Here is a 25,377-nt window from a genome sequence, read left to right as displayed (position 1 = left end):
CAAAGTTTCGCACGTCTGACAGATTGTTAACACTGTTGAACAACTTTTAGCTTTTACAGGTCCCTAACTTTTAATAGACATTCTTTATAAATTCTTGTGCTTTGAATATCAATCGCTAAACTTTCTCTTTTGCGTGGTTTTCGAAAGGTTCAATTTAATAAATTTGCATTATTATTAACATTATCTTATATAACATCGTTCTATGAATTCCTCTGCAGTAAGTAGGCATTCCCACTTAATTTGCTGGCTCGTAATATCGTTGGAGTACTTCATAAACAAAATTCACGTCGTCAGCTAGCTAATTCGTATAATAAGAAAAATTGCAATTATACAATCACGCAGCATTGTAGTCGAGTTGATGCCGAATCGTAGAATGTCGTAACTAACTGCCTCACGAATTGTGCAATCGAAATTATTAACGAAGCAAGATGTACGGATCAAGTGGCGCACGTTCAACGCGATGTTGCAACTATGTTGCTTGACAATGCTTTCTAGATGCGATAGCATTGCGCAAACGTATAATTGGCATGGAAAATTCGTCTTGAAACAATAGATATGCATCCCAATGCGTCAGCGCTACACTTATTGTTAGAGTGTCATTGTTGTTCATTCCTTTGTATGGCATATTATTAACGCAATGGCAATAGTGATACTCTACTGTCACTGCCAAAAAATGTTCAAATTAATCAAGCATCCATCATAGTAACTTTTAGAAAGTTACGTGTATGTAAATCTTTGAACTTCCTCAGATTTCTAACTTTTAATAGACATTCTTCGTAAATTGTTGTGCACTAAATATCAATCTGCAAACTTTCATCTTCCTCGTATGGTTCATATTTATATGGAATATAAAATTAATCTACGAATTGTCGCTGAAATAATAACATAATTTAACTTGATATTGTGTAGCACGTGATATAGGATTAAGAAAATATCGAGTAAAATGAATTCACTTGTTTGTAACCGTCACGTTGGTTAACTGTTTAACTCGGTTAGGCGACAGGGACAAGTATCCCCAACACCGCGCGCATTAACCTTGCCGGTACGGGCAATTCAACATGCGATCCTCTGCGTTTAGAATTTATCGAAGATCGATCTTAAGTGGTTGACCTTAAAATCCGTAATTAGAGACGATTGTTACACAAGCAAGTGACCGGCACCGGCTGAAATAAGCGACGAATCCCAGAGTTCTGATGGTAGTCTAACTTATTGCCAACGGGGACGATATGTTATTATTACCATTGTTGTTTATAGGCGATCGTAATCGGCCGTACTGGAAATAGCCGCGGCTATGTTTAAAATTACAACACGCCAATGCATTTCCGCGTGCCCCATTCACGCAGCTAATTAATTTCAATTCGTCTCCTGTCGGCGTGCGTGCATAGATCAGTGCACATATGCACATGGTCTTGACGTTTATAGACACGGTACCTGGCCGTTGTGAATGTGTATGACGTGGCGTCGAGCCTGTTGAGGCCAGCACGGTTCACGGTTTAATTATATTTCTTTCAACGGTTGTATATTTTTAACAAAGCTCGAAATTCTGCGCGTCTAACTTTATTTCGAATCCGTTTCCGTTGTGGACGGTCACTAATTTTGCTTGTACTCTCCGTACTTTGAAATTGAGGCCAAACGCATTGGCCGTTGCAAGTCATTTATCTTCGCCTCGTCAGAAAATGATGTATGAACTTGCTATTATTTTCAAAATGATCTAACATTTCCTCGCTTCAACACGGTCGCACATTGTCGTCATTTCGATTGGTACATAATCCATGTTTGCGACTGCTGTGACCTAATTTTTGATCAATTATAGTACCTTCTGGCATAAATTATGCCATTTGTTGCGTACTGAAGTGTGAATATACAATACTATGTACTATTCGATTCGGTAATCAGCAATGTCAATAATTTGTAACATTTGTAAAATTGCATACAGTTGATCCAAAAAGTAGTTGAACTATGATAGTTTTGTTACAAAAAAATAGCACAATAAAGAAATTACGACTCATTTTGAAGCTAGAAGCTTCTATTTTCGGAGACTGTCATTCATTTTTTTTAGCACTAGCATATTTGTGCATGACATAGCAAGTGAAAAATAGGGGATATAATGTTTTTCAAGTATCCATGGATTCTCAAATACATTTTTGGTCGACCGTATGCATTTTCTACACTATGGGAAACGCGATGGACATGGTCAAATCCATTTCTAATTGAATTCGCTACAGTGTTTTCACTTTGAAATTCGTCGAGTTCTGCGTCGTTGCACTTTTCCAGCGAATCCGTGCACGACGCAAATGTGAACGTTTCGAAGCATTCGCTGTTTTTTGCAACGTTCTTTCTGATTGCAATCATGATTCGTTCCAATCTCGCGGGACCGCTGTGTTTAGTGCGAAAATAGAAGTTCAGCCATGTCGACCGCAGACGGAATTTCGTTGACCGCAAACAGAATCGCGTGGGAAGCATTCTTTTGTTTCCGAGAGGAGTTTGCGCATTTTTGCTACGTCGTCGGACGGATTGCGTCGGGAATCGAAGAAACCGATAGATTATCCGAAGTGTAAACATCGAGTTTGTTTATTTTTCGACCGCGTTCGATCGGTAACCGTTTGCGACAGAATTTTCGTTATTTCTTTTCGCTCGTGTGTCCGGTAAATTGTGTTTAAACATTTCTCATCGCGACGTACATCGCGGTTGCGTGTGTATGGTCGCAATTAACGATTTTCATGAAGCATTTTCGAATACTCAACTGCGGACTTCGTTGTGTGCGTCACAGCTCGACCGCATTGCAACGAAACAAGGTTTATCATACGGAGTTGCGAATAACAAGTTGCGATACTACGTAAATATCACTTCTCCTTCCATAACTTCTCCTTACAGAGTGAGTGAAACTATAATTTACCTTTCTACATTTTATCCTCACTTACAAAGTCATAAATTAACTCTTGAGCACTGTAGACCAGCATTTCTCAGCCGGGTTAAAATTTTATTGGGCCGCGAAGTAATGGCTTCTACCTCACACCGAGAAGAGGAAAATGATTCTCTTCTAAGGAAACGGATTAAATATTATTTTGTATTATTATTTAAAAGTATTTGCGTATTATTTTAGCGATTTTGTCAGCTAGAAACAGCTTATTTTATTTAAAATTGTTGGATTTACATTTGTCCATAGTTAATAATGAAGTTGGAAATATACTGAATGTTAGATTTTTTGTTATGCATACAATTTTGATCTTCTAGCTTCAATTTTGAGTTCTATTCGACAGAATTAACGACTGTATCACGAAATACGATCTTTCAGCTTTAATTTGCGGCCTCAAAAGTGAATAAATTCTTACGGGAACACATGCTAAAATCGATTCGAGGTAACCCCTTTAAAATTCAATCATGACATACCAAATATTCTCTGATAAAAGATAATTGAAATAACTCAACGTACAACAGTGTATTAGACGCGTCGAGGGAAATGCTGAAATCTGTCGATTTATTTTTTAATAACGTGGAGATTTCGAATAGTGTGGCCATATAGATCAAGAGTGGATCTTCTATATTATATCCTATCAGTCGTAAGCCTATCCTAATCCTTTGATAGAAACGTTGAAGCGCATCTGGGTTAAACGGAAGAAATCAATAGGTCGACTCTCCACGTTTGCGGTAAAGCAATGTTCAAGTAACTTTTGTTATAATTGTCGCGAGAAACAATATGTTTTTTTTTTCCACGAAGCGGATATGTTGTATCGCATAATTCTCTCGCTTTTTCCAATTAATCGAAAGGAGATCGTTGGTCGAGGAATAATCAGTTGCAGAATGAATTAATTTCCTTTCAGCCAGCGTGGATCTGGCTAATTAAAGATAAATTAACAGAATGGAGACGATGCAAGGGAAAAGCAGATTGCTGAGACCTAGCGCAGGTAATTCAGGGTCGGACCTATTATCATACATCAGATCCGTTAATAGGACCTCAAGGCATTATGAAGTGGTGTTCTTATCCTCGAGACATTATTTAGATACTCTAGTATACAGAGACACCGTATCTGCGGTACAAGGTCCTTAAAAACCGAACAAATTGTCTGTTGTAAGCATAAACTATACAGTGTAGATTGTTCCCTCGTTTGAGAGAAAAATTTAGCACAATGAAAACTGTTCGCTTATGGTATTGCGTTTCAACTTTTGGAGGTAATCTACGATTCTTCATGGGGAATATGCGTGCAGCTCCGTGTTTGACAGTCTATCGGATAGAAAAGGTTTCATTAGTGATATATATATAGAAAACTGGGGGGGTCCGTTTATCGTTTATCGCCGATGTCGTGGAAAATACGCCGTTTTCCGCGATCATCATTCCGCTTTCTACGCCGCGTGCGCTTTCCTTAATCGAATCAGACGAAACGAGCAACGCGCAATCGTGCTGTCCTTAATTGTCCATTTATTTCGATTATTTTCTTCGAACATGTCGATTCGTTCCAACGTTAATTGCCCTAATAAACTTGACTTGACGGCTCCTTGTACGTACAATCTTGTATTTTACATACGTACGTGGTACTGTAAACGGCAAGCGAGTTTCGAAAGTTGGAATTATGCGCGGAGCATCCAAGCATTTTCGAAATCCATTTGCAAATCCAAACTCATTAAATCGCGTTTACGTCTCAGTTTACTCGTTTCCGTGCTAATTGCGAACATTATTGCCGAAGAGCAACCCGAACTCGTGAATTTAATTGACTTCCGATTCATGAATTAAATAACTGCTTGCAAAGATACGGCGCATAGTCGTTCCGACGGAACGACCGGTGTTATTTCGTGCGTATTAATGGTAGTTATTTATGCGTGATTATTCAAATATAGTTATACGTATAATGTAATAAAAGCCTGAGCTAATATATTGGCTAATCAAATACAATTTTGAATGCTTGCGTATGCAATTAGAATTATTTAATCATTCTTTTCCACCTATTGTGAGGGTACATATTTCAAAACTGAATTTCTAACTTGCTAACCAAATTGTCAATTTTATGATAAGAAGTTTTTGTAAACCTATCAGTCTAGCTATACAATATTTCTTTGTCCCTTTTTATCAATCATCAACTGATGTACGGGTTATATGTGTGACTTATGCCAGGTGAGTCATAGCTGGGATGGACAGTTAAATGATTAGAGGGAGAACCCACTAACTGCTAGAGCAGTGTTTCCCAAAGTTTCGACATCTGTGTGCCCCTTCTATAACTGTCGTAACACTGAGTATCTTCCGTTAAGAACAATTGGTATTAAGTATTATTGGTATGCACCAGGATTGTTGCACTAGAATCAGTGTGCGTACCCCCTCTAAACTCTTCATATACCCCCAGGGGTACGAGTACATACCACACTCTGGGAAACACTGTGCCAGAGGAACATATGCTGACAGAGAAGTTAGCCACCCCTATTCTACACTTCTGGTCGAACCTGATATGGTGTATTTCTAAATAAGTACAATTTCACTAGGGTAACTGCACCAGTAAATGAACGCTTTTGTATATTTCAACAAATTTTAAACCGCACGGCATACTAGCGATAATGACTCTTGGGCCAATGGAATATACATGACTCTTTTTCGTAGCTGTATTCCTATTGGTTTATATTGGTCAATTGACCATTAGTTTCTAAGATGGCCTATTTTCCCCAAGTGCGTCGAGTGTGTGCAACACAGCTAAAACTAGTAAGGTATGTATACACGACCTTTTCTTTTACATATGAGTTTTTATACTTTTCTTTTACACGTGAGATAAAAGTTACTAACAATATAGTTGTATGAGGGTTTAAATATTGAATATAAATCACAAAAATAGCTATAAAATGAATATTTCGTTAAAAATTCGTTGTGTCCACGATATTACTCGTAGCCCAGTAAATGAACAGAGTGTTCATGAAGTGACAACAATGGTAGAATGTGAAAAAGGAAAGGTATGGAAATGGCCAGAGATTCCAGATACGGTTTGGTACAAGAGACAGGATGTTTTAACAAAGATAACGGAGCCAAAGAAAATTAATTCTAGGGGATTTTTTGTGATTAAAGAGTTAAATAAATAGGAGAATATTGTTTAGTAATTTTGTTCATTCATTGGACCATCATTGTTCAATTACTAGAATGTAGTGTTCATTGACTGGTATTTTTTATTTAACGTTTAATAAAGAAAAGTAATAATAATTCCATTTTATTTGTGTTCATTTATTTTTGACAAATGAAGTATAGGGAGCCATTTGCCATATATGAGATTCCTTTAATTCACATATCTTTTTAAAAATAAGATATCTCCCTGAACAATTTCTTAAATGTTTATTCACTGGTGCAGTTACCCTACTACATCTTCGACTATGTAATCGAGACTGCAATATTATTTTGTGACTGTATAATATAATATTAAAACATAAAATAGCAACTTAGAAAGTTCGAGATACCTTCTTACAATTTAGTTATACGGTATGCGGTGAACTCACCGGAAATGCGGATGAACACCGCATTCTGTTCCCCACTGTCCACCGTTATCTCTGCAGTCCTTCTCTGCAACAAAAACGGGAATAATCGATTAAATTTTGCAACCCTTATGTTTATGGTCCGAGGTACATTTTGGTAATTATTGAAAAAGGGAGTACCAGGAAAGAGTCTCTCTACTGTTTTCTTGGCATGGTCTTCTGATTATCCCTACATTCAACACAACTAATTGTTTCCTTGCACACAAACTATGTCGTTTACAGGACTGCAACGGAGTAAACAAACGCCATAGGTATACGCTCGTTATGTTATGCACTTTCAAGTATACTTCCTTGCTTAAATAATAAATCCGGGTTTCTAACAGACTGTTTGTAAACATGTTTGCGCAAACAGATTTCGTAACGGCTCTAGCCTAACACACGAAATGTTAGGGTATTTTGCAGTGCCGTAACGAGGGTATGAAGCGCCTGTGGCAAGTGTCTAACCCGCGCCTCCCCGTAATCTAATAATGACAAAAAAATTAAAAATGTTTATGTAACAAGTTCAATTTTACTACATGCAATATATTAAATACTGTTAATCTCATCAAAATGAGTTGCCTGTATATACAATAATGTATTTGTCAAGGTATTTGTATGAATAAATAATCTATAACCTAAATAAGAACAAATTTTTATTCATATTCAATGACGACGAAATAAAAGAAATACAAAACATACGTATATGTTAAAATAATATAATAAAAACATAAAACAGTTCAGCATATTTTATAAAGTAATTTTTCTCGTTTTATCATTTGCAAACACATCTATTACATCGTCATAATTTAATGTTTTGGCAACATCTTTTTCAATTAATATTATAGACATGTTTGTTAATCGCTCTTGTCCAATAGAAGAACGAAGGTACGATTTTACAATTTTTAATTTGCTAAACGAACGTTTGCAGGAAACTGTTGTTACAGGCATTGTTACGAAAATCCTTAATTCTATGTCGAGATTTGGATACGTGTTTTGTAATGAGAGTTCGGAATTTTTTGCAAGATTTGAAAAGCGTCCAAGCGACCCTCAATCGGGTCGGTATTCGGTTTTGCGCCCCAAACCCAGTTGCGCCTCTTTCGCCACGTCCTCGTTACGGCACTGGTATTCTGTTATAGCACAATTCGTACAAAATCTATTCAGATGAATTATGCGTATGTCATTATGGTTGTATCATCTTTATCACGCTTAGTGCATAAATAATCCGCTAGATTTAACGTTAGAATACGCTAGTATGTATGTACAAGTATTCCTGAGGAGTGCACGAGGGTTAACACTAAACCTACCGAGCACTAAAAACGATTCAAATTTTTCAGCTTACAAAAATGACAATACGATATATGTAAGCAACTTCATAATTTCAATAATTGTAAAATGAAAAATATACAACCGGCCATGTGACCGGCAGTGGTAGTTTAGTGTTAATCATATCGAATTTCGGAAGAATCGAAATTGAATTCAAATAAATGAATCATTTTCTTCGGAAGTCTCCCTCGCGACTCTAATTCGATCTTATACGGTAAGGAGTAGGTCGGATCGTGTTTCAAGGATCCCGTGCTCGGAATCGCAGACTTCGACTACTGAAGGCGTGCGAATCCCAGCGTGTCGCGTTTCAACAGATTTCCGCTGCGCTCAGGTGAACCTCGACGGATCGCGAACAGCGATGAGAGAAAATTGTCGCGGGCGTTCGCGAACGCTTGGCATTAATGCGCCAGGACAATGGAAGATGAGCAAAAAGGTTGGCGGATACGGTGGGGGGAAATAAAAAGGTTCGCGAGCGAACGAACGAGCGGAGAGAATTGTGCAAAGTCTGGGCAAACGCGACCCGACAACCGATGGATCGACCTGGCAGCGTTCGACAACTGAAACTCGCTGGCAGACTTTTCACTAGCGGATCAGGCCGATTGCCAATTACAAAATGGGGCGACCTGGATTCGCATTCGCTCAGAGGTTCCCAGGTATTGCTCTGATACGGGGACGGCCATCAGCATCGCGATACGCCTACGAACTAGTCGAGGAATCTTCTCGTGGAAACGACAGGAAGCCTGCTCATTAGGCGGACGGTTTATCAAAACATGTCAGAATACTGTCACGGTCACCGGGACAACCAAACCGTGAAACAACTCCAGTTTCTGCTGAGTCTTCAGCGTCCCTTTACACCCTCTTTTATCTTGACACTTGCTCGAAAGACTTTAGCGGTAGGTGTACATTCGTGGCGTTTGTGGTTATATTCTCTTGTAGCTTTGTCAATCATCGCGAAGAAGAAAGTTTCGCATAAAAGAACTAGTGCTATAAGAATTATCATTTCTGATAAACATAGAGTAGAGATGTCGTTGATGTTTGCTGCTATAAATGTTTGTTTGTATTTTAATAATGTACACATACTATAAATATGACGATGTTGACAGACCGATCTATTAAAATAGCCAGACCAATGCGAATTAGAATTGCGAATTCGAAATCGTGATGAATGATGTTGTCAAGTTACCACCGCTCATATGTACAATCATTTCCGAGAATTGCACAAGACTCAATGGAACGCAAGACAATTTGTATGTATGCTGTTTGTAACATTGTCTGGCACCGTTTAGAATAGTCGGGAGTCGACCGAAGGCACTTTGGTCCCGTCCTCTATTCGAATTACTATATGTATGTACATATACCGATATCATTTTCTGCTCCCGGACGGTTCGCGCATGGCGGAGACCCAGCCAGCGATAAAACATGGCCGTTATCTGATCGAAAACGACTCCATTTGCAAGAGGATCTCATGAAATTTTGGAAGGCTCTCTCGGGCTAATGCAGTATGTTGCAGAGCAGAGCATAATTTAGACTGTCCCACGACATTCTCTATATTGTGTAGGTCGAGTGCTTAATTACACCACTATTGGCTAGTTTGCTCGGGTGAACCGATCAATGAAGGGAATGAACAGAGTAATCGGGAATGAGCCAAATGGAACAGCGTCAAATTGCGTGTACTAGGTGGTGTGCAACAAGGTATGTGCGTAGAATGAGTAATCTGGCGTTGAAAATAGACGTTTCCTCCTTTCTCGTCGTTGTTTAAAGACTCTAATAGATCTAGCTGTCTATGAATAGCTGGATGTCGTGGCAGCCGTGAAATCGTCAAAACTAGGTTAATAGGAGAGTTAATAGGATACTCAATGATTCTGCAATGTCCAAAAGAAAATTAAGAATCTTCTTTTAACGTTGGAACAGTCTCGTAGATAACAATCGTTACCATAAACTAAATATCCAATCCCAAATGTTATTGCCTTTTTATTGAACCTCTCACTTGAAAAATACTAGAATGATATTACAAATAAAAAGTATACCCAAATAATAAGTAAACTGCGAATGGTTTATGACAACAATGGAGAATATCGATATGATGCTTTGCAATTATTAATGAAGGAAAAAGTTCGTATGCAGCACCCGTTCCTTGCGATTGAAGCAGCAATTTATTGTAGATTGCGTTACATTAGGGTGTCTCGATCTCTTTTAACCCCTAGCACTCGAGTGGTGACTCTGAGGCACCACTAAAAATTGCTTTACAATTATACATTAAACATTTAAGTATTGTATGGGGTGTTGTATCAAATATATATCCATAAAATACAAAAAATCATATAGAATGGAATTATGTTGGGTCGGAGGAAATGTTTAATTTTCGAGTTAAAATAGCTCGTATTTGAAAAGGGTTGAAACTGCTGTTGCTACCAAAGATGGAGAATCCTTTGATGCTCCTTGGAATCCTTAACAATTATGAATCTTTTGAAACGACCAGCTAATTACCAGTAGCCAACGCGTTGGCTTTCCATGTTGAGGGGTCGTTTTCCCGGTTTGCGGCTTATGGTCGAATGTTTAGCGTCGTTTCGGGCGCTATAGCCAGCCCGCGGGATGCCTTGAGCTTTCGCCTGTACTTTCAATTCGGAAATTAAGTAGAGCGTAAACTGCTAGCAGGGGTGGAAGAGTTAGATAAACTGCACCGTTGCCTTATAATCGGTTCATTCAGCCAAAGTACTTTTGAAAATAGCTCGACTCCACTGGCTGCGAGGATGTTTACTCCTCGACGCATTATCAACTTTAATGGATACGAGAAAACCCATTGGCGGGACTGCGGTTGTGCACGGATGAATAGCTTGGACCGAACATCCCTTCGAATTAAGGTGCCCGCAGACCGACGTGAATTCACGTTGGCCATGTGCTTCGGATTTACACCTGTTCTCGATTACGCGCTCGACACGTTGTCTGTCGGTCGCATGCGGGTGACATGTTCATCGACCATCTTAATCAATTTCCACGAATTCCGGTGGACTCTGGCATCTACAGTGCCTGACAAAAATGGGAAATCAATGTTCATCTTTGCCGTTTATATCCCAAAAAATAATTAAACATGCCACAACAAATAATGAGGTACAGTTGATCGACCACCTTAATGAATTTCTCGAATTTCGTTGGAGTTTGTAGGATCTACAGTGCTTAACAAAATAGATCACCGTTCACCTTTTACAATTTTGCCTCGAGGAACAACGGAATAGTATAAGAAATTCTAAATTGTATGTAATTGAGACTCTCGCTTATTATTTAAGCCGAGGCTTGCACTCCAGACAGGCTGCATAATATTGATGCATTCATCCGAGCAGAGTGATGAGTTCAATATTCATATTCTAATTTTGCTACGTTTAAACGTGACACTTTGATCGTCTGGATCTATGAAAACTGTGCAGAGGCGCGTTCTATTCAATTATAGATCACATTTGCATAAATAAAGTCACATTCGCCATCTTCGCATTTCAATGATTATTCCTTCTGCAAAATTACACAGAGGATATTTATGGAAGACTTAATCCTTACGAGGCGGACGCGTCTGATGAATTCGCAACAGCCACGGCTAGATGCATTCAAATCCTTGCGTGTTATCTTTCGTTTATATACTTTGGCATGTAATTAAAAAGAAATAGATTTGCTCAATTAACTTTCTTTCCCTAATTGCAACAGGAAGAATATGATTTCATTTTATATTGATATATTGTATTGTATATTAATCATTTGCAACCTTGTTTTATATCGGAACATTGTACTCGGAGCATCAGTCACCTATAAAATGCTGTAATTGTATGTAAAATGATGAAGATTATTTTCAATTAGTCGTTTGAGACAATTGAAAGACAAAACTACGAATTACATTGTGCAGCTAATGTAACAAGAGTCGCATTATGCTCTTCCATTTTGTGAAACACCGGTTGTACGTAAGTATTATTAAAATTGGTCATTACCGTGGCCGTATCATCGCGCAGATCGCGCACATCACGAACGGCGTATCAGCGAACAATACATTAAAACATTCTTGCGAAGATTTTCAATGAAGAGAAGAAAGGTTATAGGATAAACAAGCCACGGTTTACATAATCGGGTCGGCACACGTGCCCCCACGCATTAATTATGTTCGGTAAATCCTTTGGATTACCGAGAGGCTCTTTTGTACAGTGTTTGGTAGCACGGTTAAGGAATGCCATGCTGAACACAAATCAGTGTTTAGCAATAGCTGGAACAATCCTTTGAAGATTGGCTGTGAACCAAATTTTCATGGACGGTCACGAACAGATATGACCGGCATCGAATTTATTATTCTATTCGTGACAGCTTGAAATATGGTTTCGTGATCAAATTAAACTGATTCACAAACGGTTTCGCAAGAAACGGGGAATATTGATACTGCAAATATTCACCCTAAAAATAAGTACCGAATGATCGGTGCGAATATACTTATATTTTTTCGATCGTTCTAAAGTCAACATTTCATCGCCAAATGTGATCGTTTTAAATATTCGAAAATGCGTTCGACAATACATATAGTGTCTACAAGTTTTTGGAGGATTGTATAAGTTGACGAAACGGTAACTTACATTGTCGTGCCTCCGATGGCGGGTCCATTTTGACCCACTTTTACTATCGCTCCCCCTAAATGTAAATTACACTGTCCAACAAATTTCAACTTTTTAAAAGTATTTCGATTCCCACTATGCGATTCTTATAGTTTTCCGCGCTGATTCCGAATCTGTTTTTAATTTTTTCCCTATACGTCCAGTTTTTGAGAAAATGGAGTTTAAAAAAAAAGACACATTTTTCAACTTTAAACAAATATTGTGATGTTATTATAAAAGATATTGAATTGTTCTTTACAGGAAAAGATTCTGTAGACTTTCCCGAATACAGTGATATCCAATATTAATACATTACGATTGTTTAAACATGTTTAAACAATGATTAAAGATGGAGAGACACAAATTGAGACAAAAATTGGTGCAAAAGTGGTGTCTCTCCATCTTTAATCATTGTTTAAACATATTTAAACAATCATAATGTATTAATATTGGATATCACTGTATTCGGGAAAGTCTGCAGAATCTTTTGCTGTAAAGAACAATTCAATATCTTTTATAATAACATCACAATATTTGTTTAAAGTTGAAAAATATGTCTTTTTTTTAAACTCCATTTTCTCAAAAACTGGACGTATAGGAAAAAAATTAAAAACAGATTCGGAATCAGCGCGGAAAACTCTATAAGAATCGCATAGTGGGAATCGAAATACTTTTTGGCTGTTGGACAGTGTTATTGTCACACGTATTTAGTAAAATATTGCAAGACGGTACTGTTGATACCGTTAAATGTTCGTTACTCCATACTAGACGACCGCTCCAAACATTGTCATAAATAAACATATCACGGACTGGTTTGGCGCGACACGAAATTCGCGGAATGATAATATTATCCAGTCAAATCATGACCAGTTCGCGGTTCGTAACAGTTAATTTTCATTTAACACATAATTACTATTAAAATAACGCAGTGCTTTGCGCTAAGTTACAAATTGCGGTAGAATAAAGCGGACACTTCACCGTTACACATGATAACGTGAACAGTGAGTAAGACATTAATATTCATATTTTAATTAGGGGGCACTAATTGTACGTAATCAATATCAATTAACAGGAACGGCATTTCGAGCGCTGAAATATGCCGGACACCGGCATAATGTCACAAGAACAATACTTCATCATACAAAGGAGCACACACGCACGCACTGATATACATATGTATGTATTTTACGAATATAGCCATATTAAAAGTTACTCATTAATCGTGCACAATTCGTACTTACGTAACTATGTAGAAGCTGAAATCTGTGGATTCAGTGATTGTATGCGGTCGCAACTATAATTAAGTAACAAGCAGTTTCACAGTGGCAGCTCGATAAATACGAGCTGTTTAAGTAGGCATTAGGAACGCCCCTCGTTCACACATTCTATTCTCACACGAGCCTGCTCCACTCTGTCATCTAACAGGAACACATACGTTCATGACTCTACTTGAGTACTTGTTGTTCATACATTCGGTTGTGTGCTGCTATTTTTTAAAATGTTAAAAATAATAGTAGTTCTTTCAGATTTTTATGAATGAATAAAAATGATTTGTGATAAAGTCGAAAGACATTGGCGTAAAAGTCTAGAAATTATAAGACCTTACATACAACGAAAAGTAAATAATGAAACAACGGCAATGTGTGGACAAATGTCCTTAGTAGATCAGTGCACATGACTACGTGATCTGATAAAACAAAATAGAGAAGTTAAAGTTGATGGTGTCAATTATTCTAGCTCACTTGATCAACCTCTGCAAAACTTAACATTTAAATCTCGAGAAATAATTCCGCCACCGAAATAAAACATGGGAGTCGACATATGTTAATAAACCATCGACGCATTTTCTTCAGCACAGCTAGGCCAATATGAGGTTGCATTTCGTGGATATCCACAGCGAGCTATTCTGAAGAGCCAAGAACTGTCATAATTTTCCAAACAATTTGTCTAGCTCGCTTAGTCGATTTCACGGATATTGGAAGCGGATGAAACCTCTCGCTTGAGATATGATGTCTCTTTCAGTGACCGCAAAATATAGGAGTGACCGTCGATCGACGGGTCCCATTCAATTGCACACCTGTACATAGTCGACCAGCAGCGAGCTGTAAATCGTAGGAACTGTAAAATAGCTAAGATTAACTCCGGCGTACGGTTGCGAAACCGGAAAACAACCATTAAGATCGGTGAACGATCCACAGAAACGACCACCGTCGTTGAAAACAGTTTAATCGGATGTGATTTATCGTCCCTGTCGACTATTCGACGACCAAAATGTAAACGCTCGCTTACGTCGCAATTTTACGGAATATCGATTGTTGTCTTTTCTCGCGCGGCCAGATCCACAGTCGTCTTCGATCAATTTTACGATCTCCCTCTCTCTCCCTCTCTTCTGCTGGATCGTATTTTCACAGGAAACCGGCGACTGCTCTCGGTCAATTAACAAACGCGAGGGAAGACTAGCTTTAAACAAATTACACGACTATTTCCAGCTCCAGAGTCACGTTCAAGGCAGCCTAACGTGTTCCATTAATGGTTTTCGACGCATAACCAGTGAATGAATGCAATTTACATAGGTCTCATATTTCATTAATCCTCTTCAATCTTGGGTACCTTTGATTTGTTAACCCTTTTTATTTGTCATACTCTTCGGGTGCGAACGATTTTTTATTGCAATTTTATTTCTATCTATTTAATCCTGGATAACTAGATTTTCATAAAACTGACAATCGGAACATGTGAATCTCGTGATATGATTTATTAGTTAACTTTTCACAAAATCAAAACAGAAAAAATAAATTTTAAATTAATTTTTTAATTTTTGTTGCTCGAACTGCAATAAACAATAACAAAATGGAGTGAAGTAACAATAAATGTAACGAGGTACATAATAGCTTAACCAAGTTGTATGCTAATATCGAGGTCTGTTGGACTTTTTATTTGTTTTACTTTTCGTGCGCGAACGATTTTTTAACCGACTTCGAAAAAGGAGGAGGTTACTCAATTCGATCTGTATGTGCCTTTTCTCGCTTATCTTTTTTCTATAATGTATGTTCACCGATTACGCCGAGATGGATGGACCAATCAGGACGAAACCTTCTACATTTTGTAGGGTATGCCTTCCGAGTGGTCCCTTGAAAACAAATTTTGCATTTTTTCATTCTTTGCGGTTTGTATTGCAAATAACCAATAAGACCGAAAAACCATTCTACGGTGTTCTACAAATTCTGTTCGTTCCACTAAAAAGAGTGAAATAGAAAAATTTTATAAAAAAGAATTAAACCGACTTCGAGGAAACGCACTAAAAAGAATGAAATAATTTACATTTAATTTATGTGAATACACACGAACTTAAATACAATACAATCTTTTCGGAGGCGGCGCAAAATTGAAAATTTTCCAAATGACAGATGTTGCTGATTATGATTTCATTGGAATATGGTGAACTTGGAAATCAGTAGGTGGGAAGAGAAGTTACATTAATATGTGAAAGAATGTAGAAGAATTTAAGGATGTTCGTGATTTCCAGTGTAGAAAGTTTTCAATTTTGCGCCGCCTCCGAAAAGATTGTATGTATTGTATTTAAGTTCGTGTGTGTTCACAAAAATTAAATGGAAATTAGTTCATCATACTTCTTAGTGCGCTTTTCGAAGTCGGTTTAATTTTTTTAATAAAATTTTGTTTTATTGCAATGTTATTTCTATCTATTTAATCCTGGATAACTAGACTTTCATAAAAATGACAATCGGTACATGCGAATCTCGTGAAATGATTTATTATTTAATTTTTCATAAACTCGAAACAGAAAGAATAAATTTTTCAAATTTATCCAAGATTGGGAGGGTGGAGACTGCACGAAAACCTTAACTTCTGGTTTTTGAAAAAAGATTGTTAGATTAAAAACTAAAAATGAAAGCTGTACTAAAATATCGTAAAATAGTTTAGGGATGCACGTTGCGTGTATAGAGTTGTGAATATAAAGAACAGCTCGAGCAGGTGGGAGTAATGGATGCTCGCCGAGGTTGCAGGTGGAGTAATGCATAAAATGGCTAGTGGCCTCCTTGGCTGGTTGCGTATTTCACGAAGGGGGTTGAAGAACCTTCTACGGGGGGTTGCTTTAAGACGGCTCCTCTTACTCATCAGTCCGCGAGTAACCCTATTTCGGCTCTGTGACACGATAGTCACCGACTGTTTAACGCAATTTCTGCGAACCTTTTGAAAGCCTCGACCCTCTTTTAACACCCTTCCTCCGAGTTTGCTTGTTGCTTCGCACCCTCGCCCCTCTCTACCGCAATTTTCTTTTCTCCAGCTTTTCAAGTCTCCGTTTACTGCACTTCTCTGCGGCCCTGAATACTTCAGGACAACCGGGCGGGGGGCGGGGGGTGAGGGTGAGGAAAGTCAGTCCCGTGACGTCATGGAGCCTAGGGTCACGTGTTGAAATTCAGGTCGACTCACCCCTCTATCAACCCTCTAGCTCCGTTTCTCTTCTTCTCTCGTTCTCTTTCATTCTATCTCGCGCTCTCTTTCTCTTGTGTTGCCTCTCCCACTTTACATATACTCGAATATTTCTAACAAGCGCCAAGGAGGGAGAAAAAAAATAAGAAACGCTTTTTATTATTTTTGTATCGCGTTTGTTCTTCACAACGGATTGCATAATGCATTCGTCGATGCACTGTGGGGCCTGTCGCTTTTCAAGAATCGGTGGATGAATTTGCAGAAACAGGATTTCGTATTAAAAGAGAAGAAATGCATTTAGGTAGCAGAATTAATATGTACGAAAATTAACTAACCGTTCCATTTGGAATGGTAACATTTTGACTTGAAATCGTCCCGGGTGCAAACGTACAGTGGGTGATCGAATTGTTCGAGCCGCGATACGGCATACGTATTTATCCCACATGTGGTCAATAATATTATTTTCAGTGTTACTGACCAATGTGTACATTTCAAATTCACAAATATTGATACTTCATCGTCAGTAGCAAGGATGCAGTATACATGGGCTGTCGTCGAGCGGCGGTAGACTCGTTTCCAGGATTGCAAGGGTGCGGGATTCGCCTTCTCATTTCTCGATAATACCAACATGGGGTTTTTCACTAGTCGAAAACGCTATATAAAAGATCGATCTAGAGCGCTATCTCCTTCGAAAGTCCTTTTTTCGTTTGCGAGGCGTAATTTGCAATTTGTAAGTTGTATGCTTCCGAATAATGCAAATTACACCTCGTAAACGCAAAAATAGAACTTTTGAGGGGGATAGCGCCCCAGATTGATCTTTTATCTATCGTTTTTGACTTACTGAAAAACCTCATGCACCTTGCAATCCTGGAAAAAGGAGTCTACCCCTTGAAAAGATCGCCGGCTAAATCTGGTTGCAAGGAAAACTGCCGCATGTTACAATTTCGAAAAATTTGAGTTTATGCATTAATTGGAGCTGTACAGTGTAGGATTTACGTATTTACCAGAAAAAAAGTCATGAAAACAAATCCGAAAGGCTCAAAAAAATAATGCAGTATAACCGATGTCGTATGTTCAGAATTAGTGATCAGAACTTTAAATGGCAATATCTCGAAAGTGAAAGTATGTGATATGCGGTGTTTTTCCTTACAACCACAAACATGATTTCGAAACGCACGAATTTGATTCGTAGGAAAAAAAAACAAAGAACGCGTAGAAATCAATACCGTTGGCTTCGCAATCGAGCTTTTTGATACGAAAAAGCGACTGGAAGCGTCTATCGAGGTCACGTGAAATTTGTCCGCGGGTGCGGGAAAATGTGCAGCAACCATCGCGGTTCTGTAACGATTTGAATTCATTATTGTTTCGTATCGGAAACACTTTTTGTCGAGGGGTTATAAGGAATCGTTCGCGTCACTGAAAATCCAGGACGAATGTTTTAGAATCCGCCACTTGACCCTCTTCCTTGAATATCATTTTCGAAGTACGAGGGATACCGTCGAAGCGAGGATAATGAATTCGGTTGCAGTTGCCGATATATACACATACATATGTACACGTTCGATGATTCAATATGATGAATAAAATTAGTTGCGAATCGGGAGTGTGGGGAGACAAGAAAGTTAAAATTCATGGCGATCCAGATGTTGCAGTGAGTGGTCGACAAAATTTCATGGTGATTGGTTCGCGACCAACCCCTTTACACCCGTTCCTCCGTGTTCGTAGAACTGCAGAGTGTTCTATGCTGCACTGATTAGTTTGGATAATATAAGTTTCACTACGTCGTGTATTAAACGAGTAACTATGATCCAAATGGTGTCGTGTTTGGTATCGTTTTGCTCAGCGAAATGTCACGAATGTGTCGGTACAAGTTTAATAAACAAAAACATTAGAAATAAAATAGTGTTACTATTTTCTCGTTGATACTATACTCGAGCGTTATTCGTAAGACGACAACTCCCAAAATACATTGCGAGGACGATGCAATAAATAAGTAACATATAAGAGAATTTTATGTATATATAATGCACTGTATAATTTTGAAACATAATCGAACACACGTACAAGACAGCAAGCTCGAAAAGTCATCTGGAAACGATACCAACCAAAGGAGAATGCTTAAGAACGCGATGGCGGCTTCGGAAAAATCAATCGAGAAATATCTCGCATACCAGGAGCGCTCGTCGCTACTGCAGAGATTCCAGCGAGCGGAGACGTCTCACTCCGAATAGAATGCATTCACTTGGAACAGAGTTTCGGAGCTGCATAAGGAACAGGTCGCCAAAATTTCTGCGTTATAAATAAACGCGTCGAACCACTAAATAAAGTAGTACGGTGTACATATCGCGGTAATGAAAACAGCAATACGTGTTTCGCAAACGCGGAGATTGAGAAACTTAATTAAGATGAAAATAGATGCGTCCGCGATGTTATCGCACTACAATGGGCCGACTCTGCATAACACTCGGACGATATTTTCGATGCAGACAGTGTCGCTGGAACGATTTCAAAATAACATAATTCAGCAAGCATGTATGCCAAGACAATTAGCAACGGCTGGCAAAATAAATGCAAGCGAGGATTCCTCTGAATCTTTGATCTTTCTCACGCGATCTCGATCGTACACGGCTCCGTCGATATTTTCGATCGCCTATGCAGTCTATTACAATGCCGTCACACCACAGGGAACGAGCTACACTGTTTTGAGCGAATTCCAAAAGTCGCGGTTCGAAGAGCTGTCGAAATTAATTACACGTACGCCGGGAACGCTACGATAATAATACTTGAGGGAGTTTCATAGAAACGTCCGTGGGTATGCAACGAGGCGTGCTACTGGCAGCTGCGTAAGTTGATGTAACACTCTAACTGCATAAACAATAAATAGAGAGCTTCACGAAACGTAACATGTGCGCCTTTCGGTGATTGCTAGTCGCTAAACGCACCTGTGATCCCGTACGCAGCGCAATACTAATGAGCAGACGACTGCAGATCTGTATGCAAAGTACCAATTGTCTGAATTGTAGGAAACAGAATTAAATAAAAGTGCAGTTCCTCTTCTAATCATTTTAATAAGTCGGGGATAATATACCAACTTCATTTGATTCTTCTGATGTCTCCACAGGTCCCATTTTTACCATAAAAGCGAAGGAACCGAACTCTTTCATTTTTGTGTAGATGAGAATTAGATGAGAATACGAACGACATGCTGTATCGGTAGAGCAACGAGGATCTGATCAAGATAGACGAAACACCTTGTGTACCTTGTACCTTCGTTCGAATTTTCACATGATCATTAGTTCCAGTAGAACCTATTTGTTAACTATGTTTATCTGATTTGGACCCATTATTTCTCTGCTACAGTGCGTAGCCGGCACGTCTAACAGTAGCCGATTCGCGAATCAGGTCAAACATTATATAAAATATAATCGATTTACGTTCGCTTGTATTTTTTTTTATAGGCAATTTATGGATCTATATATTTATAGAGAATTCTATATTGCGTGGGAGGATAATAATACACATTCGTCTTGGAACTCGTTAAACTTGGAAAACGAATTAATATTAAAGAGACTCGAATTACTAATTAACATTTTAAGTTTCGTTTTTAGGAGAGAAGCAAATGGAAAATGATGTGCTTGTTTTTCTTTTGCGAGTTCAATCGACTTCGAATGAGAAACGAGAGCTTGCGATTTCATAATCGATAGTAGCAGTAATAGTTCATTACTGTCCTGCATTAACTACGTTCCTGCCATAAAATGGGTCGAAAATTAGTTGGCGCTGACCTATCCAACTGCGCGGAATGAGCGGAAACGCCGTTTAATATTTGCCATCGGTAGCTTTATTTTACGAGTTCTTTAACGATTCCGCACGAAACTCTGTTCCTATGTAACTTTCCCGATAAATTTCTATTCCCGTGTTCTCATTTGCTCCCTCGGTGTTACCCATTTTTTTTTGCACATTTAACGGAAGCAATATTTTGTTCAGAACACGCTGCGCGCGTTCCTAGTGTTCGCACGCAACAGCGAACCTGGCCAATAGAACAACTTGGGATGTCCCTTACCAGTCATTCCCAACCAGCAAACTTTTTCCTCACTCGTTTTTTTTCAATTTCATCATTTCCATGTTCCGGGCTGAAATATATTCGAGGGAAGTAACAGTGGCACGAAACTGCAAAGAAACAAATTATCAAGTCGGCAATTTATCGGCGAAGCAATTCGACTTTTATCAAAATGCGAGGAGATAGATAAAATCGCGATTTTAAGCACCATGATAAATGTTCTTTTATATTTATCAAGTAACGGTCGCTCGAATTGTTGCTCGAACTGCAACAAACAATACAATAAAATGGAGTGAAGTAACAATCAATGTAACGAGGTAATAGTTTAACCAAGTTTCATGTTAATATCGAGGTCTGTTGAACGAATTTTCACGGATTTTGTTCTTTCGATAGTTCTATTGCAAAAAAGAAAAAAAGGAGTTGTTAGGCGGTAACTCGGAGTGAGACGCGCATATGCACACGTTACAAAAGCTCGAGGAACAATGTAACACTCGATCAACCAGATAAACCGAGCCTAGTTGGATGCGATATAAACGTGCATCCAACTGTGATAATGGATAACATAAATCGATTGACTTCAACCTAAAACGAAAACTTCGATTCTAGCCGTGTTACGTGAAGCTTTAGAAACGGTCTGTAGATAGGTCAAATGCCATGCATTGTTCCAGCACAATCAAACCACTAATGTAATATTGTTCGCATTCAAAGACACTGAAGACCACGACTGGCCATTATCTCTTTAACTTTTGCATTAATGCACGGTTATGTAGTACGTTAAAGGCTAAACGTCGTGTCTGGAACACTAACTACCGTTGTGTATCGCTGATGAATCATGTTTTCTTCCGATCAACCTGTGGCTAATTACATTAACGATCAGAATTTTTGCAATGGAATCCGTGGAACCCTTTATTCATTGAAGGAGTACCATGTAAAATTTTCGTGTGTTAGCAGTTTAAAGTTTATAGACACGGATTCGTACGCGAATTCATTCGAATTTTCTAGCTTTAATTTGCAACATCAAAAAAAAGCGAACAAATTTTCTTGGGCACATATTTTAAGATCAACTCGAAATAACCCCTCGAAATTCGATCATTTTTCTCTGAGCTATCGGTCCGAATTTATCGATTTCGCAAAAGTATCTCGAATTTTTCTGCGAACCTAAATAGTTCTATCATAAAGTGCAATTTTCCAGCTTTAATTTGCAATCTCAAAAGCGAACAAGTCCCCTCGGAAATACGTTCTGGGATCGATTTAAACTAACCCCTGAAAGTCCAATCAGTTTGCGACGTATAATCCCCAATTTCCTATACCTCTCCGGTATATTATATTTCATAAATACTATTTGCACCATCTAAATACATACGTCGTATGAATTCATTTCTGTAAATAAAAGTGAACCCATAAATTATCACCGAATGCGAGAAGGAAATAGTGATAGACGTAAAAAATTAATTCGTGGCTACCGCAGTTCATCAATTGCAATATTAAAGATTCATTGATTACCTCTAAGATGAAGAAAGTGCATAATTGTTTATATATAATCAATAATTTATTACTATAATCAACAATTATTTAATTAATTTGTAAACCTAATAAATGTGGTTGTGGAGTTTCACGAATATCTGACAGCAAAATAAAATAGAAAAATACAGCTCGTCTGTGGTAGGATCGTCTTCGGCCATGATGTATTCGCAATATGGAATATGTGCGCAACATATCGTTGAACCAGACACGCGAACATCGGTATGTGAACTTTTTCACTGGTGTACTTTTATTATCCGAGGAATTTGTATACACTGACACGTCTTGTTCAAATTCTTCCTGGGGAGATAGGAACGCGCGCGCCGGCGAAACGTGAAAAATGTAACGATAAGCGACAATATTTTCTACACGTTCACTTCATCGTTCGCACACCGTACTCCCGAAGCTATCGAATTACGCATCGTGCACGCCATAAACAATTTTTGACATCGTTGGGTCCTTTTCTCGGTGCTAAAAGAGAGAAACAGGATTTTTCATGAAACCGGTGAAACTTTTCCGATTCTTCAAACTTGCTGTAACATGACCAGATAGAACGTTATAAGTAATATATTTCCAGGCATGTTATATTAGACTGGATTTTATGAAGAGAACTGAGAATGAGTAGGTGAAACCTAAGACCTAATACAAAACTGTTCTTTTCTACGTTCGGCGCAGTCGGCGAGGTTACAAAAAAATGGTTGAACTGCACGATCTAAGAACCAGCTCGGACTCGAGGCTTTTTCGTAGGTCAAGGTTATATTGTACAATATTTTTGAATTTTGCTTAGTCAATTTCACGCGGATCTTTATGCAGAATAAAAATTGTCTGCCTCAATTGCAAGAGATTCCTATTTTCATCATTTTAACCAGCTGAAGACAGTAGATTGGCATTCTTAAATCATTTTAACCTTTCTGCTGTTTTGAATTGCACCCACTCATATTTTTTCCATGAATGCATAAAATCCGCAGTCCAGTTCCATTTTATTCGACGCCATTGCAGGAAGACTGATGCAGGTTTCTTTCGGATAGCAAAATACCTAGCAATACGTGTGTGGCAGGTTCTGGCATTGGCGAAGTGCTTAGCCAGTCAATTCCCTGTGCAGCCTCGTAGCTGCCGTCCTCGCACGTTGCTATCGCGAAAGAGAGGGAGAAGAGAAGGGGGTAGGGGAAATGGAAAAGAAAAGAAATCTATATATTTATGTACCTATGTTTCAGTCGGCTGTCACGTAGCGAGTCGCATTGGCGTTGGTCCATCGAAAAATTAATGCAACGTCTCCGACGTGTAAGACTCGTTCAGTGTCGCGTTCCGGCCCCCGGCCGCTACGAAAATATGCATGTCTGTCTCTTAGCATGCAGCTGCGGTTCTCCTTTAGGCCCGTTAAACGTTTCACGGTTATTCGAGCAACTAATTGCATAACGGCTGCCGTATAACAGGTCGGCGAAATGTAAATCCTTGCGCGACGCAACTCTGTCGCCGTGAATGATTTAATTGCTAGCTAGTCCGGATGATGTTACACGCGTAGGTATTACCCTCGGCCGGTTATTAACGTCGATCACTTGGACGTCAGTCAGAATCTTCTGTAAATCACCGGGAGTAGTCGGCACACACCGCTAAGAAGACTTCTTTGACTGTTTGGCGAGGGAGAGAGAGAGAGAGAGCCTCCGTGAATCGTTCGTTAAACATCCCGTGGAAAAGCATGCGATCGGACACGACGCGATTGCTCGTCAAACAGAGAAAACGAAAGGCATGAAACGTGCGGAATAGCGAGACACAAAGGGGGGAAAAAGGACGAACGAGTCCGTCCGGAGAATGGAAACATTGACCAAGTAATCTCTTTCTACTCGCGCGGAGGCTCATCGTATGGGGTCCTTGAACTCCGCAGCGATTCTGTGCTTCCCTTTTACGTCACACTCTATTTGACTAGATCGCGTATATGTGCTGTAGTAGTGTGCGAGAGCAACAATACTGATGAGAACGGCGATACGGCTGGAGAAGACAACAAACTTTGGGAGCCTGTGTCGGACAAGAATGAAATAGGGGTGGTTAACCCTCATAGGTTCTTGGAAAATACGTGACTATATCGAAAAAGGATATTGAATAGGGTGACCTGTCCAATGAATGAATACTTGAGCTGCATGCTTGTCTGTCGAAAGTAATATTTGCAAATTGTTATTTCCTCAGTGCTATTTCTATAGGAAGACTTTGTTATTGTTGAGAACACAATTGAACAAACATCTGACATTGCGACCAAAGGAAAAATTAGCCAAACGACTAATGAATGAACATTGTTGATTGACAAAATTGAATGAACTTCTTTAAAATATGAGACGCTGCAGCTTAAAACAGTAAAAAGATGAAAAGAATTGAAGAGAAAATTGTTGAAGAAAGGACGAGGTTCCCAAGCGATTCCTGTATCTTAAAGATCCGCAATTTAAACATTGCAAATGAATCATGATTCGATAATACGAAGTGTTAGGCAGAAGTGGAAGGAACATTATTGATCTTTTGTGCAACCGTGCGTTGTTATCGCAAACAAACCGGACTTCAGTATTAGATGCAGCTTAATGGCTTTGCGGGTCACTTCCCTACGCTCTAGTGTGTCAGCCAGCCAAATTTCATCGAGCCGTGAACACCCTAACGTGTGCCACGAACAATTAAGTAGGAGCATGATCGTGTCACTCTGCGACTTGACAATGGACCAGGAAAAATAAAGGGAGAACGTGAAGTTCCGTGTCAAACTGCAAAAGTTTGAGGGACACTCAAAATGCTTTCGAATGTTTACTTATTATTGTATCTTCTTATGCAAAAATATGGCAGGAAACGACTTCTAAAAAACATTTAAAGCATTGTAAACCTCTGGATCGGTATGTTAATGTAGAAAGGAACTAGTACAAAGAGAATGGAAGTGAAATTCAGATTGACTGATTG

The 25,377-nt window shown here is 38.8% G+C and overlaps 1 protein-coding gene across 11 annotated transcripts in view; it reads right to left on the bottom strand.

Annotated features, from left to right (window-relative positions):
• The window catches only part of LOC143221936 (uncharacterized), an 87,867-nt gene that overhangs the window by 12,866 nt on the left and 49,624 nt on the right, over positions 1-25,377 (bottom strand). For all 11 annotated transcript variants that reach the window (XR_013011893.1, XR_013011894.1, XM_076447613.1 and 8 more), the window contains one exon: positions 6,463-6,526. Coding sequence is in view for 9 of the 11 variants with exons in the window: in XM_076447613.1 (XP_076303728.1) it covers positions 6,463-6,526 (64 nt within the window). In the remaining 2 variants the exon portion in view is untranslated. The remainder of the gene's footprint in view (positions 1-6,462; positions 6,527-25,377) is intronic.

This window comes from Lasioglossum baleicum, chromosome 3 (genome assembly GCF_051020765.1).
Source record: "Lasioglossum baleicum chromosome 3, iyLasBale1, whole genome shotgun sequence".
In the NCBI taxonomy this organism is placed as follows: domain Eukaryota; kingdom Metazoa; phylum Arthropoda; class Insecta; order Hymenoptera; family Halictidae; genus Lasioglossum; species Lasioglossum baleicum.
This window is presented reverse-complemented; position numbering and strand designations above follow the sequence as displayed.